At 36.7% G+C, this 16,374-nt stretch overlaps 1 protein-coding gene across 1 annotated transcript; it reads right to left on the minus strand.

Annotated features, from left to right (window-relative positions):
- Positions 1-354: 354 nt before the first annotated feature.
- On the minus strand, positions 355-1,923 carry LOC114657623 (jerky protein homolog-like). Its single transcript, XM_028809498.2, has one exon. It carries the CDS (start codon positions 1,921-1,923, stop codon positions 355-357), a length of 1,569 nt encoding a protein of 522 aa, XP_028665331.2.
- Between the last annotated feature and the right edge of the window lie 14,451 nt (positions 1,924-16,374).

Raw genomic sequence — 16,374 nt, forward strand, 5'->3', positions numbered from 1 at the left:
GCTGCATATTAAATCGTGATTAATGGTCTTGAAATTAATAATAAATTATTATTTAAGAATAACAAAACATATCAAATACATTTAAAACATTTTATTTCACATCTTTTCATAAAAATTACTAAATATTTATTCGTAACATTGCATGGCACAATACAGTATTAAAATAGTAATTATTTGACATATAAACGAAATCACACTCAAGCACTTTTATTACCATCACAGATTAATACATTAACAATGTTATAAACATTTTAATAAAATTTTAATTTTTTTTTATTTCCAATATAAAATTAAACATACAGTAATATAATAGTTGTTATTACACAATAACAAGTTACAAACAGTCTTTATTTTTTAGTAAAAGTTCCTAGAAGCTCTCATCTTGGCATCTCTTATGAGAGACTTCAGCTGTAGTGTCTTTACTTTATCCCCCACACGCTCGTAGTACTCTAAGGCCACTTCAAGTCCTTTAACTGCATCATCAGTGGTTCTAGTTGGAGGTACTGGGACAGGATCTTCTTCTTCTTCTTCATCTTCATTGTAGTTTTCTTCAGCTAAAATGGAGGATGCTATTGGGACGTCATCATCCATGGTGGACCATGCTGCAAGGATTTCTTGTACTGGTACACTTGAGTGGACAGCCGACATCAACTTCTGTTCTGCCTCCCGTACTTCTTCTGGACTGAAACCTAGGAAGTCTTCATCTTCGTCTTCTTCAACAGTAGTGGGGTTCTCTGTGTTGGGACCTCCAAGGGCTTTAGTCCAACAATTTTGAATTGTTTCAGGCTTGATTGCTCCCCAGGCTGACTCAGACAAATACAGTGCTTCTTTAATTCTTACAGTCTTCAGGAACATAGGGACACTCTTATCTTCTTCAACCATGGACTTTATCATCTCCCGTCTATAATTGGCCTTGAACACAGAAATGATGCCTTGATCTAGGGGCTGAATCTTGGACATTGTATTCTTTGGAAGGTAATAAACGAAAATCTTGCCATCTCTGGACTTCAACGTCTCTGCAGGGGGGTGGGCTGGACAGTTGTCTAGAAGTAGGCATGTTCGTGGTTCCATTCCCTTGCTTCTAAGGTGCCTACGGACATCAGGGATGAACGTCTGGTGAAACCACTTCTCAAAAATTGCTGCTGTCATCCAGACATTCTTGCTGTGATCGTAGTCCAGTGGTAATGATGACATGTTGATGTTGTGGAAACATCTTGGGGATCCAAACTTGCCAATACAAAGAGGTGTTAGCTTGTGATGACCCGTCCGGTTACAGCAAAATAACATTGTCATCCTGTCTTTGATCTGTTTATAACCTTCTTTGCTGGTCTTGTCTTTCTTCATGGCTAAAGTCCTATCGGGCAGTATTTTGTAGTAAAGGCCTGTTTCATCAGCGTTGTAAATCATCTCTTCTGTTAGCTGCTGTTCTTCTATGAATTGTTGAAATTTGGGAATAAACTCTTCTGCTGCTACAGTGTCTGCTGACTTAATCTCGCCGTTGATCTTTACTTGTGAAATGCCGTGTCGCTGTTTCCACCTTTTCAACCAGCCACTTGAAACTGTAAACTCAGGATCTGCATCGGGACTTTGAATTTCCTTGTATAATTTTTCTGCCTGCGCTTGGATGACTGGACCAGAAATAGGGATACCATTGTTTCTAGCCTCACAAAATGCATTAAAAGTTCCTTTGTCTAATTCTGGATCTTTTGCTGTTCTGGCTCTCTTGCGTCTTAAACCACCTTCATCAAGCTCATCAAGAAATGTTCTTAATTTGTTTTCATCTTTGATCCATCCGTGTAGTGTTGACTCAGGTACCCCTAACTCGCTGCTTACTTTAATGCGAGTTTCGCTGTTTCGTATTCTTTCGATGACATCCAGCTTTTGCTGAACATCATATGAAGCATGTTTACATTTATTACTCATGGCGTAAAAATTTTTAAAGCAAATATGATGTGCTCACTATAGATTCAGAAACTGAAGTGATTTATGTTGGGTCTGTGACTCATATTTATATAATTTCAAGTTTTATCAGATTATCAAATTAAAAATAATACTTTAAATATGAGTCGATTTTTTGCGGATTAACTTTGTAGCATTGTAAGGTGTGAATCGGTTACAATGGCGGCCTCCATAACACTGACACTCAGTGTGGATAAAACAGATTAATATTTGAATTTCATTGTAAGTTATTTTATTGTTTATTGATAAATAAAAGACTAATCTTCTATAAATACCTCTTTGAAGTTATATGACAGCATTTAAATATTTAATCCGCGATAGTGCATAGAATGTCAATCACGGACATTCGAAAGGCCAAAATGACAGCTGTCAACACCTGTCTCAAGTGTTTGAGAGGCCATGTTTAGGTCCGTAAGATCCATAGTGTCAAAAAATTGGGATCCAAGCTTTTTGCGCGGCTTAAGCAAATTTGTGGATTACTGGCTCGCGGCTTAATGGCCCTACACTGTATTATCTATAATAATAAAAGGCAAAGCCCTCACTGACTGACTGACTGACTCACTGACTCACTCATCACTAATTCTCCAACTTCCCGTGTAGGTGGAAGGCTGAAATTTGGCAGGCTCATTCCTTACAGCTTACTTACAAAAGTTAGGCAGGTTTCATTTCGAAATTCAAAGCGTAATGGTCATAACTGGAACATATTTTTTGTCCATACACTGTAATGGAGGAGGCGGAGTCACGTATCACGTCATGACGCCTCCTACGTAATCACGTGAACTAAAAACAATGAAGACATTTACAGCACGAGTCACACGCGGGGAACGAAGGTAAATGACGTTAATTTTTGACTGTCTTTTAATACTGTGTAAGCATACATATTAACACATGTGCAATTAAACGTGTGCATTTACGGGGTGATTTCTCAGGCTTAAAAGCTCACCTTTTATCAAACGCGGGAAGAAAGGTAACTGACGTTGTTCACTGTCTTTTAATACTGTGTAACCATACATATTAACACATGTCCAATTAAACGTGTGCATTTACGGGGTGATTTCTCAGGCTTAAAAGCTCGCCTTTTACTAAAAAGGTAAATGCAAAACTATTTTCAATCAGTTTATTGAAACGCTCCGTTAAGGATTGCAATAACATATTCGCGAGATAAAAGAACGAAGTAGGGGGAAATGGAGGAACAGCCGCAAACAGCAAAGAGCAAAAAATTAATTAAACAATTGAGAACGGAGCGAGTTAAGCATACAAGCATGTTCATAAGGGAAACAAAGCACGGTGTAAAACGTAAGTTTCAATTAAGTTTATAGAAATGCTCCCGCTGCGGATTGCAATAACATATTCGTGAGATAAAAGTTTAATGAGAAGACACGAGGTATAAACGAACCACACGCCGTGGCGCAACGTTAGGGGCAACAGTTTCAACCATTCTATGATCTGCTTCTCGCAACTGAAAGACGGCACATGGCGGATGTTAGCCGACTTGCTGACCGCAACGTTAGGGGCTTCAACTATGGCGCTGACGCCACATCTCAGTGCCAACACTTTGCAGACTGTACTTAAAAGACACGCCCTCCTCACTGGACAGTTAAAAACACCAATCAAACTAACGATGACATCAAGTATTACCCAATCCAAAGTAGGAAAGGAGGCATCTTCATAAAATGCGTGTGGGATGATTTGCATGAGACGCTGCTTTAAAAAAAAATGATAACAAAAATACGGGATAAATCCCGTCCAGTATTGATTCAAAACGGGACACGCAATTTCATTCTCAAACGCGGCACGATTCCGTATTTTAAAGGACGGGTGGCAACCCTACAGTGCCAGGTAACCACCCATACAATCAGATTGTGATTCAGACTAGGAATGCAATGAATGTAATTACCCGATCTACATACAAGGCGAAAGTCTTGCAACATTCAAAGATGATGGTTTGGGATAAGTACACCATACAACATAAAAGAGCTTATGAAGCCTTGAACCGAAAAAAGCAAGATCTCAGAGATCGTAAAAAAAAAAATAGGAGGTAATGTCGTTTTACTCGCTGTACATTTTAGTCAAACATTACCAGTTATTCCACGAGGGAGACCAGCAGATGAACTCAACACGTGTTTAAAATCCATGCTTCTCCCACGCTCGGTTATATGTCGCGTGTTCTCGGGTAGGTGCACCAAAAAATGTATACATTTAAGCATGTAATGGGCAAACAAAAAATGAGGTATACCCGAAGGCACTGCAGTAGTACTTCATGTAACTTTACTTCTTAAATGTTAATGTTTTACTGTTTAATAATTTATACGCTTCTTATATGTTGTTCAAATTCTTTTATCAAAATAACACTGACAGCGCAATGCACGATAACATGGAGTGAATACACCATACGCATCCGCCCACGGCTGCCCTGCTGTGCGCAGATAGGAGTTGATTCTACAATAAAATAAAATAAAGATAAAAAGAGTAAAACAATCATCACCCATAAAGCGTGTGTGTGTGTATATATGTGTATATATATATGTTGATATGTGGATGTGTATATGTATATATATATATCTATATATATAAAAATGGAATGGGTGGGTCGTCGGGGGGGCGTTTTTTTCATTCCGTCGTTTTTTCGACGTTTTGAAAATGTAGAATGATTATTTGATTTTTTTGTTTTTATTTGATCGTGTCTATGTAGCCGCCGTCGTAATAAAGTATCGCTAAAATCATCATTTATCATAATTTATTTTTGACGTATAACGTCGCCGTCGTCGAGGTCAGTGATACCAGTGCAAAAAATCTGCTTACGGTTGAAAGACACGCCCTCCTCACTGGACAGTTAAAAACACCAATCAAACTAACGATGACATCAAGTATTACCCAATCAAAAGTAGGAAAGGAGGCATCTTCATAAAATGCGTGTGGGATGATTTGCATGAGACGCTGCTTTAAAAAAAAAAATGATAAAAAAAATACGGGATAAATCCCGTCCAGTATTGATTCAAAACGGGACGCGCAATTTCATTCTCAAACGCGGCACGATTCCGTATTTTAAAGGACGGGTGGCAACCCTACAGTGCCAGGTAACCACCCATACAATCACATTGTGATTCAGACTAGGAATGCAATGAATGTAATTACCCCGATCTACATACAAGGCGAAAGTCTTGCAACATTCAAAGATGATGGTTTGGGATAAGTACACCATACAACATAAAAGAGCTTATGAAGCCTTCAACCGAAAAAAGCAAGATCTCAGAGATCGTAAAAAAAAAAAATAGGAGGTAATGTTGTTTTACTCGCTGTAGATTTTAGTCAAACATTACCAGTTATTCCACGAGGGAGACCAGCAGATGAACTCAACGCGTGTTTAAAATCCATGCTTCTCCCACGCTCGGTTATATGTTGCGTGTTCTCCGGTGGGTGCACCAAAAAATGTATACATTTCAGCATGTAATGGGCAAACAAAAAATGAGGTATACCCGGAGGCACTGCAGTAGTACTTAATGTAACTTTACTTCTTAAATGTTACTGTTTTACTGTTTAATAATTTATACGCTTCTTATATGTTGTTCAAATTCTTTTATCAAAATACCACTGACAGCGCAATGCACGATAACATGGACTGAATACACCATACGCGTCCGCCCACGGCTGCCCTGCTGTGCGCAGATAGGAGTTGATTCTACAATAAAATAAAATAAAGATAAAAACAGTAAAACAATCATTACCCATAAAGCGTGTGTGTGTGTATATATGTGTATATATATATGTTGATATGTGGATGTGTATATGTATATATATATATATATATATATATATATATATATATATATATATATAATGTAGATATGTATATATATATATATATATATATATATGTAGATATGTATATATATGTGTATATGTATATGTATATATATGTTTATATGTGTGTGTGTGTATTTTATATATATAAAACACAGCAACACTCATAACAATGACAACACAATTACATTGACAATCATGTTACGTTATTTTTAAAATGTTTCCTTTTTTTTTCATAACCTCTTTAACACACTACTTCTCCGCTGCGAAGCGCGGGTATTTTGCTAGTTATTATTATATAGTGCAGATGGTTCATAAAGTGGTTCAGGTTGTGCAATATTACAACTGTAGTGCAAGTTTACAGTGAGGTGATTGTAATTCTAAGTACAAACAGTTCTGTCAGGAGCACTTGATGGACTGATTGAGTGCGTTTATAGCTCTTTGGATTAAACTGTTTCTGAACCTTGAGGTTTGTGCAGGAAAGGCTCTTAAGCATTTGCCGAATGGGAGAAGTTCAAATAAACTGTGCACATGGCTGAGGCAGCGTGTGCTATAAATGCTCTCTAGGGTAGATGCTGTATCCCAATTATCCTCTGCACTCTCGACACAACCTGCAGTAGAACTTTCCGATCAGCTGCTGTGCAGCTGTGATACCACACACAGATACAGTAGGTTAAAATACTCTGAGTGGTGCACTGAGAGCAACAACGCTAAAGCAGCTATGGTATTTGGAATAGTTTGGCTATTCTGAGGACCATTATATTGTTACAAGTTGATTACAACCAGATGCCTTAAATTTATAAATGATATGCAGTTAATTTCAGTGTATTTGGTAAAGCCGCATCAGGGATATGAATCTAAAAAAGAATGGAAAACCACACAGGAACAGGAACACTGCTTTGACGTTGGGTGCTGCCAGTTTGTAAAACCAAGTAGAAACTTGCATACACACAGGGTAAGGCTGGTGTGAGAATGTGCGTGGCTTTACGTCAAGTTTAGTTTTTATACATCTCGAAGTAAGCGTGGAAATGGGCATATACAACATTTTTGTGTGTACTCACCTTTATACATGAGGCCCCAGGTGATGAAACATTGTTGTAAAAGAACGTGCTAAAGTTCATTCAAGTGTGGGGCACCCTGTCCAGGGATATCTCCTGGCTTGCATTTTTTGCTGGCTGTAATTGGTTCCCAGTCATTGCAAGCTGATGGCAAAATATATGAAAAACCCAACTAGCAGAATGGCAGGTATGTTTATTTTGAGAAAGTGCTCTGAAATGGGTTTTAAGTTTTACAAATACATTTCCCTTCATTTTTACCTGAACAGGTTAATAATCTTTACATAGAACCTTTCATAATAGACACCCTCAGAAAGTGTTTAAAATGCAAGGAGTTCCTATTTTTGGTTGTTTTATATGTGTATTGTACTGTAATCTTGATAATGACATTGTAAAACAACATTATGCACTATGTTAGATTGCACTGAAAAGAGAATATCTGCCTATCATATGGTAATAGAAGATAGCCTTGTGTGGCAGTAGAGTACCGAAGGTGTCTCTTTTACCTTGCTTATTACTGAAGAGAGAATGATTCCCTCCCTTTGTTTGTATTCTTTCTGTAAGTTACATCAGTCTCCCTCAGTTTTGCACAGATTCCAGGTTCTACTTACTCTTTTGAAATCAGAATTTAGAAGGTAAAGCTCAGGTATGATTAAAATTCTGAAGGAAATCATGCAAAAGCCATTTCATCATTACTGGTTGTTAAACACAGAACACGTGGAGTTATTTGATAAAACAAATCAATTAAATAAATTATAATTCTCTGCCTAACTTTCTTCTTGGAGAAATTTACATTGATGAAGTGGATAAACAGCTACGGATATGACAGAAAAAGGACATTCTTTTCCTTGCTTCCTTGCAATTATGAAAAAAGGAATTAAGCCATCTGCAGTCCATCTCCGAACATAGCAAAAGAAATTAAGCTGTTCAGAAATTGCCTGTAGCAGTCACCAGAAAATCATTCTACAGTAGTTCATTCTGTTACAGATCCTGTGTTTCCAATCTTGCTGTCTTGAATACAATGGCATGATTGATCTCTGCAGTTTGCAAACAGTTGAAAGCCTGCCCTTGGTCTATGCCTTTAGCGAAAATGTACAAAATATTCATATTAGCATACAAATGTCTGAAATTATAGCAACTTTGATATACCCAAAAGGAAAAAAAAAGACAAAGGAAAATTCATATTTCAGCATACCTTGGTGCTGTAACTAGTAATAATGCAAATGTTAGGACAATTGAATTTACTTGAACAGGAATAAAACAGTTTCAAAGGATTTTCACAGTACAAGTTTCATTTACAATTAATTTGTAGATTGCCAATGGTGTTTGTTTAGTTAAAATGTAAGCTGCTATTCTAAAATCAACCAATGAGAGTACAATTATGCACAATTTTAGTTTTCAGTTTCCAACCATCAGCTGACCTTTACAGTATTGTAGATTATGCATAGCAGTTCACATAATTACAGCTGAAATCGTCATCTCTTAAAATTAATTGGGGGGAGGGTATGCTTGACATGCATAGTTAAACATTTTCTTCAAGGTTTTATACATCAAAATATTCTTTACACATTTTAATGATTTATAATAATGTAGCTGTTTTCTTTATTTTTACAATTGTTAAACATATTCATTACACAGAGCTGCACTGCTACTGTGTATCCTCATTACTTATCCATTTACATCATTATAATAATGGATAAATGTTTTAGTACTTTAATTGATATAATAGTTACACAATTTGGATAAATCCTTTATCCAGCTGAGTGCTAGAATATGCTTTTGTAAACTTTGGCAGGTCAGTTACAGTTACGTGAAGGCAAACATGAGCTGAGGTGGCTTCATCATCTTGCATCCTATTCACTACAATCCAACTTAAAGGTTGTGAGGGATGGCCGGCTATTTACCCCGGCCAATACCCCCAGGCCGCTAGATGGAGCCCTCCCTGTAGCATGGAAGTGCCCCGAAGACCAGCAGGGAATTATGGACAATGGAGTTTTTATTCCCAACCCTGCTGGACACCATGGGGCCCACCAGAGGACGCTGCAGGGAGGCTCAAGGACTTATACGTGCCCTATAACCCGGAAGCACGTCATAATCATATGACCAGAGGGAACGTCGTGTTTCCGGGTTGAAAAGAAGGACTTTTTATCTGACCCGGAAGTGATAAGAAATCACATGGACTGTAAGATGGGAAACACTTCCGGGTCAGGGAATATAAAAGGACGATGGGAAATCCCAGACGTTGAGCTGAGCTGGGTGGAAGGGTGGCAACGCGTCTGGGAGTGGAGGATTGGTTATTGTTTATTGGAATTATTATTATTACTTGAGTATTGTGGAGTGGAGGGTGCTTTGTGCACATTTATTATTATTAGTATTATTATTATTAATAATAAACTATTATTTGGACTTTTATCTGGTGTCTGACGTCTAGTCTGAGGGTTCAAGGGGTCACGGAGACCTTAATGTGTCACAAGGTAAAAAGATAGATACACACACACTGTCGTCTCAACACACACCAGAATGACTAAAAAGGAAGAAAATTTAAAATGAAAGAAAACTTTAAAAGAAAGAAAACCTTTGACTTGTCTGTCACAGTAACAGGGTGACATTATGCAGATGTTTTGCTGTTGGTATTAAGGAGCCCCAGTAGTGTTTCTTAGTACACTTCAGCTGAATAATTTGTTGGCTGAAAGTACTCAGTGATAGTGTGTCAGTGAGAAGATGTACAACATTGTTCATAATGGCCCTTAGTTTTGTTTTAATTCTTTCCTTTGCTCGTACTAGCTCCAGGGGTTTTGGAGTGCATCCCATAACTGAGTCTACCCTTTCGCTTGTTGACTCAGTGGACCCCTCTTGAAGTGCTGTTTTCAGTCCAGCACACCACAGCATAAAAGATTGCACAGGTCACCACAGACTTATGGAAGATGTGAAGGATGTCACTTCCCACATTAAAGGAATGCTGTTTCCTAAGAAAAAGTAGCTTGCTCCACCGGTGTATATATAGTTCCTCTGTTGTTTGTAGTCATTAGGTGAAGAGGCACCTTCCTTGTTAGAAACAGGAACAATGCAGGTAGTTTTACATAACAACTGCATTTTCTGGAGCCTTAGAAACAGACTGAACAGATCACAAAGGACACCACAAAATTAATCAGAACAGGCCATAATAATTCAAGGACTGACTTCATCTGGTCTGGTCAACTGTGTTTTTTAACAGATTCATTTTATCATGTTTAGAACTGAAGTTATGATTATTTAAATCTGCACAAGAACTTTAAAAATAACAACATTTATTTATATAGCACGTTTTCATTCAAAAGATGTAGCTCAAAGTGCCTTACAGGATGAAGAAAAAAAGAAAAATATAAAAATAAAATTAGGCAATACTAATTAACATAGAATAAAAGTAAGGTCCAATGGCCAGAGAGGACAGAAAAAACAAAAAAACACTCCAGACGGCTGGAGAAAAAAAAAATCTGAAGGAGTTCCAAGGCCACGAGACTGCCCAGCCCCCACTAGGCATTCTACCTAACATAAATGATCTCAATCAGTCCAAAATGGTTTTCAGGCTTCACATGGAAGAATTAGACGACGATGATCATGTAGACCTCTGGCCTTCAATCCATCAATGTAGGGACTGCACAGTGCTTTGATCAGGTGGTGGACCCTGTATAAATCTGCTTCATCTAATTCAAGATATTGGAAGCCTATTAAACTATGCCATCTTGATGGGAGTATGGATAGAAACCTTAGACAGTGTATCAGTCCGTCTCACACATACGTCTAACACACACACACACTTCATTCTGAGCTAATTTAAAGGTGTCAGTTACCTTTGCATGTGTTTGGGAAATAGACAGTCAATCTGCATGCAACACTCAACAACTTTATTTCAGAAATATTTTCAATGCATGCTTATGCTTTGTGATATCAGACTTATTAATTTAGGGATATAAAGTAGATAAATTGCATTTATGCCAAAATGCCAGTTGTCCAGTACATGAATTACATAATCATTTACTTGGCATGAAATAACAGGAAAATCCTAGTGATATTTGATAGACCTGGGTACTATAAATCAAAAAGAAAAATAACCCAACAAATGCAATGTGTAACGGTGTATAATAAGTTCTTTAAAGGTTTGCTATATTAAAATATATTAGTCACTTATTGTTATGTAACATTAACAAAGTCTTTGTTACATTATAGTTAGTGCCTCATAGATGCACTACCTATAGCTTGCCCCTATTCTAGAATGTTGTTTTTGGCACGTTGGAAAATTAGTCAAGTATACACTGTAGCTGGCCTGTAATTCTTAAAAAATAAATCTATACCATGTGTTTCAACTGTTGAAAAATTAAAGCAATTTTAATGAGACAAATTCCAAAAACAATTTACAATATACACATAATCTGAAGTTATAAAAATGATGATTCTAGTGATTATTTTCATGACTGCCTTGTGTAAAACCGAGTTAAAAAAAGACTTGAGGATAACAGATCAGTTTTCATTAGCAGTCATACTGCTGCTTCCTGGAAGAAGTGTCTCATTCAGCCAGTGGGAGTGAAAATGAAATGTGCTGTAAGTAACCTTGTTATTCCAGTGCCCCCTACTGAGCATAGTAGAACAGGCTGTTCTGGTATCTGATTCTGAGTTGGGTGTTTTGTAGAATCAGTACAAGTTCAATAATATTACTTCTCTATAAAAAAACAGGACTTAATCTTACTGGTTTGCTAATCACTGTTTAAAAGCCAAAGGTGGCTATATTTAGCAAAAACAGCCTTATCAAAGGATTGCCCTTATCCAATGAATGCAAAGGTCATACAGTATTAATGCATTCAAATAAATCACATCGCTAAATTGTCTTGCCATCTCCATCTGCTATTTATATGCAGAAAATGTCAAGGCTTAGGGATGCTAGTGAACAGAGATTTGATTACCTAACAAAGGCAGCACTGTGTATTTGCCTTCACACCAGTTTAGAATTTAGTCAGTAAAGGACTTTCCTTATCAAATTGAACCTCAAATCTAATATGACAGGCCAGTGATGCAAAGGCAAAGTCAAGTGTTAGTCTATCTTACAGTATATCAGACATCCTGGGAAGCAGAAAAATTGGAAACAGAATAAGTTCACTATTAGTTTGATGCTTTCTTTTAAAGCCTTTAATACTACTTGTGCTACTCTTTCTGATTTTTGCTTATGTGCGACGTTGACAGTTTTAGGGATGTAAGTTCTCTAACCTTGCAGTGATCAAAAGTGCAGGCAAACTTTGAGGGGCAAAAATAGAATATCATTTGTTAGAAACACATTACTGTTAATATTTATTTATTGTATGGAACAAAATCATGATTTTTATTAACCTTTGTTTATATTTTTGTTATTATGGATATTCATTTGCCATTTTATCTGTTTTTTTTAGTTGCCTTGTCTTTAAGTTTTTGAGTTATTAAACAGTGTCTGAAATATATACAAATGAAGGAAAGGCTACACTAGAGACCTGTGATCAATCAACAGATACATTTAGGTGTGCATTGGGTGTATATTCTCGTTTTGATTTAGCTTTGGTCTTCAACTTTGAAATTAGAGTAGCACCATGAACTTTGGCGATTGATCTTTATGTTTACTCTACTGACCTTTTTCAGCAACCTGACAATTCTTCTATAAAGCTTTTAAAGGAAATGCTCATAGATCTCTACTCTTTAATAATAAAATTGCAGAGAGGTGTTGCCTTTAAGTTTTCAATGGCTGCAACAAAACCTGTAGCAACCATATTTCAAAGTTAGCGACATTTAGAAATAAATTAATGTTACCACACGTTCAGATGGGCAGGGGTGGAGGGTGTTAAGCCTGAAAAATGTCTCTGGACTTCAAATTAAAGCAAAAGTATGCCTCACCAGTGTAGAGGGTAGTCCTAAAGCCAGTTTCATCAATTGGCAGACTACTAGCAAGTTTTCTTTGGTCACAAGTCATCCTCCTCTAACACATTTCTTCAGTTATATTAACATTAAGTAGAACCTGTAAATGTCCAGCATCTATAAAATCAGGCATATTCAGAGAGTTTGAAAGGGCAGTTGTTTAATTCAAGTTAATAAGATATGCAAGGCAAAGTGAAATTAAATAGTTCATTACAAGTTTGCCACTTTGCTTATACGGCACTTGAATTTTAGCAAATTATTGCAAGCATTTAAAAACTCCTGCCTGGTTTAACCTAATCAAGTATAAGGTATTCCATTTTTACAAGGCAGAAATGTATTGCTACATTTATTCTATTATGGAATTATTTCTTAAGAAGATAATTTTACTTAATTTGAGTCACACACCTGAATGAGTGAGTTACAAATAATAGCAAAGTTAATTGCCTTTAAATGCAAAACCCCTACATAGCACAAATAAAGACATGCAGGCTCCACATTCATCAACTGAAAGTAAAACTGGCATGGCTACACACTTGTTTATCCAACCCTCGAACCATTTTGTAACTTGCTTATCTGGCACATATTCATTCCAAAATTAATATTAGTTAGTGACCTGATCTTACCTTTGGTGTTTGAACCAGAAACTCCAGAAACTAAACAGCTGACAAACTCTACTTCACAAAAGATTCATAGAGTCAGGAGATAGCACCTTGCTACAATTTTTTTTTGAGTTTATACAATAGAGTGAAACTGAAAAGAAGCAAACAATTACCAATTTGCAATGAACAACATAATTTTGCTATATATATCCAATTAATTTAAAATAATACAGGCTTTACTTCAATAGGACTAACAAACAGACTATTCGTGAAGCATGCTGTCTAACCACTGACTTCCTGTAATTTTGTTTCAGTCTTCTTACAACTGTTTACATGAATATTTATAAGGCTATGTTAACATTTCTTTGAATAACAAACAGCTATTCTGGAAGGCAGAACAGTTAGTGTTTTAGAACATTCATTTTAGGCATACATTAGTGTGGTTCAGCTCATAATGATTTGAAGCACAAGGGAAACCACTCTGAAGTTACAATGTCATCTGCATTAACAGAAGCACATAATCACTAAGACGCATAGTTGCTGCAATTTAGGGGCTGTTAAAACAGAATAGTTCAATCAGAAAATGTTAAGTGTGTGTTGTTTGTTGGGTTTCTGAAGGCAAAGTAATGTTTAACAATATGACAAAAGAAATATGACAAATGTAGTGAAAGAAGATCTGACACTTATTAGTACAGTAAACAATAAATGCCATCACCATTTATGAGTAAATGGTACAAGTATGATCAGCCCTGTTCAATGGCTAGTTCTGGTTTAATACACAGGCTAAGCAGAAACAAAGTTTTATCACTTACTGCATATGTAGCACCTTGAAAACAACACAACAGAGGTGTCATATAGGAATTCTGAAATAATGAGTTAATTTTCAGTTATAAGTTTGATTTCATAGAAGTAGCCTTAGAGTTGGGAGCAAATATAAAAAAGGATGGAAAGCTTTGGAAACTTAAAGCAGGATGACGTTGTGATATTTGAAGTTTAAATTAATTTGACTTGTCCATTACATAGTACTGTTCAGTAAGTGTTATTATGAAGCTAATGCTTCCTCCATAAACTGATGCAAACGTCACAAACCTAACAAAGTGATTTTCTATCAAACTTGATTTGAAAAATTTGCTGTTAAAAACTCAGCTTTAAGAAGTTATTTAAATGAAAATATCTGGAATAATCTTAGTATTCACCAACCTATGTGGAACTGATTTTTATGTTTGAATTTTTATTTTTTTAGCATTGTATACAGTATTTATTCTTTGGATACTAAAGAGAAAATGCAGGTGAAATTTAGTTCATCCACATGATAAAATACTGTAAATAAGGTAGTCCGTGAAAATCATATTATTCTTTATAAATCCTTCACTATAATCCCTAAATAAGTCAATTGAGATTTAAAACTGCCATTAAATGGTAGTGTTTAAAACAGCATGGTGAATGAGCAACATTGAGTTATGACTCGACACACGACCTTGTACTGCTGCCTAAGCGATAAATAGCAGCATCTTCTCATTAGATACTGGACGTACTGGCCAAATGGTGATTCAGATTTATGTTGCATTTACAAATACTGTGATTTATTGGTCCATTACCATAATCATTTAATCCACTCTGAACATTGTTTTTAATAATGATGCAAGAAACTGCATGAAATTAACACCAGAATGAATTCAGTGCAACATATACTTGATGATTCTTTGTCTAAAGTTAACAGGTTTGAAACGACTTGAAATGTGTGAATGAGGTGATTTAATGAGAGAGACAAGAAGTAAATGTGCATCTGTTAACATGTATAAGACATATGAGGGCAAGGAGGGGTCTTTGTTATATCGGGGTCTGGCCAAAGATAATTTGGCCCCAGGTCAAATGTATTTAATGATCACTGCCCTAAAAGGATCTTCTTAAAACCTAAAACTGCTCCACATGGGCAGGCAGTCATTACTGGTCTGAGTGCCCCTCACTTTTAATATTGTTTCAGGGAAAGAATATAGTTCTGCCTTGGCCTAGCAGATGGCACCAGTCACAGTTTTCATACCATTCTTATCTAGCTCACCAGGTTAAACCAAAAACACAACAAGAATGTACCAATTACATACTGACAACAACTAATAAGGAAAACATAAAGATGTAATGAGAATTGTCAAAAGAGCATACCACACCATATTTTCAAAAGGAGTCTCTGGGGTGAAAACATCTGAACACAATATTCCTTTTTCTCCAGGAAACCCTTGAATCATGGACTGAGATGACAGTGCTGACGGCTGTGCCACCATGCCACCCACATAATACGCTTTTGAGTTTTATGTATTAGTGTAATGCCTGCCAGAATGTAATTTAATGCCATTTATTTTTCTGATCTGCCTATTTCAATTCAAGGTAGTCAATGTTAGAAATATGGTGAGGCCCTGCATGCTATCCCAACTTTTGGGTTCCTTTAGCCCCAGGTTCTCCTATTTGTTTCCATTGCACTGCCAAACTTTTAAGCAGTGATGATGATATAAGAACCATAAAAAGGGAAAAACTGGATAGTAGTGTTGCTTATCCATTTGTTTTCCTGCCTTTGGCACCACCACTGTGTTTTGTATTGATTTTTGTCTAGTAATTTGGTTCTGTTTTGGATTTCTATTATTGACCTACTGCTTTTGAGTTTGCCAAATGTGTATGACCTTTAACCCCTTCACCGCCCTCTGCCGGATATATCCGGCACCGTTGTTTTAATGCTAACGCCATACTGCCGGAATTATCCGGCAAATTTGCCTGTTGTTATATGAATGCCTGGCAAGTAGTATAACTGACGGTTTGGCGTGGGTATTATTACTACGTTGTATTTCGACAAGTCTGTGGTTGTTTTGGCCGGTCATGTGACGTGATTCGCATGTAACAGCTGTGAATATGGCGAAACGTAAACTGACTTCAAGTGAGGCTTTGCAGGCGATTTTGGACAGTTCTGATCATGATTGTAGCAATTCTGAAGAAGATTTTAGTGACAGTGATGAGCAGCAACGTGCGCTGCATGATATTGTGAATGAAGACGCATCGGA

This window comes from Erpetoichthys calabaricus, chromosome 9 (genome assembly GCF_900747795.2).
Source record: "Erpetoichthys calabaricus chromosome 9, fErpCal1.3, whole genome shotgun sequence".
In the NCBI taxonomy this organism is placed as follows: domain Eukaryota; kingdom Metazoa; phylum Chordata; class Cladistia; order Polypteriformes; family Polypteridae; genus Erpetoichthys; species Erpetoichthys calabaricus.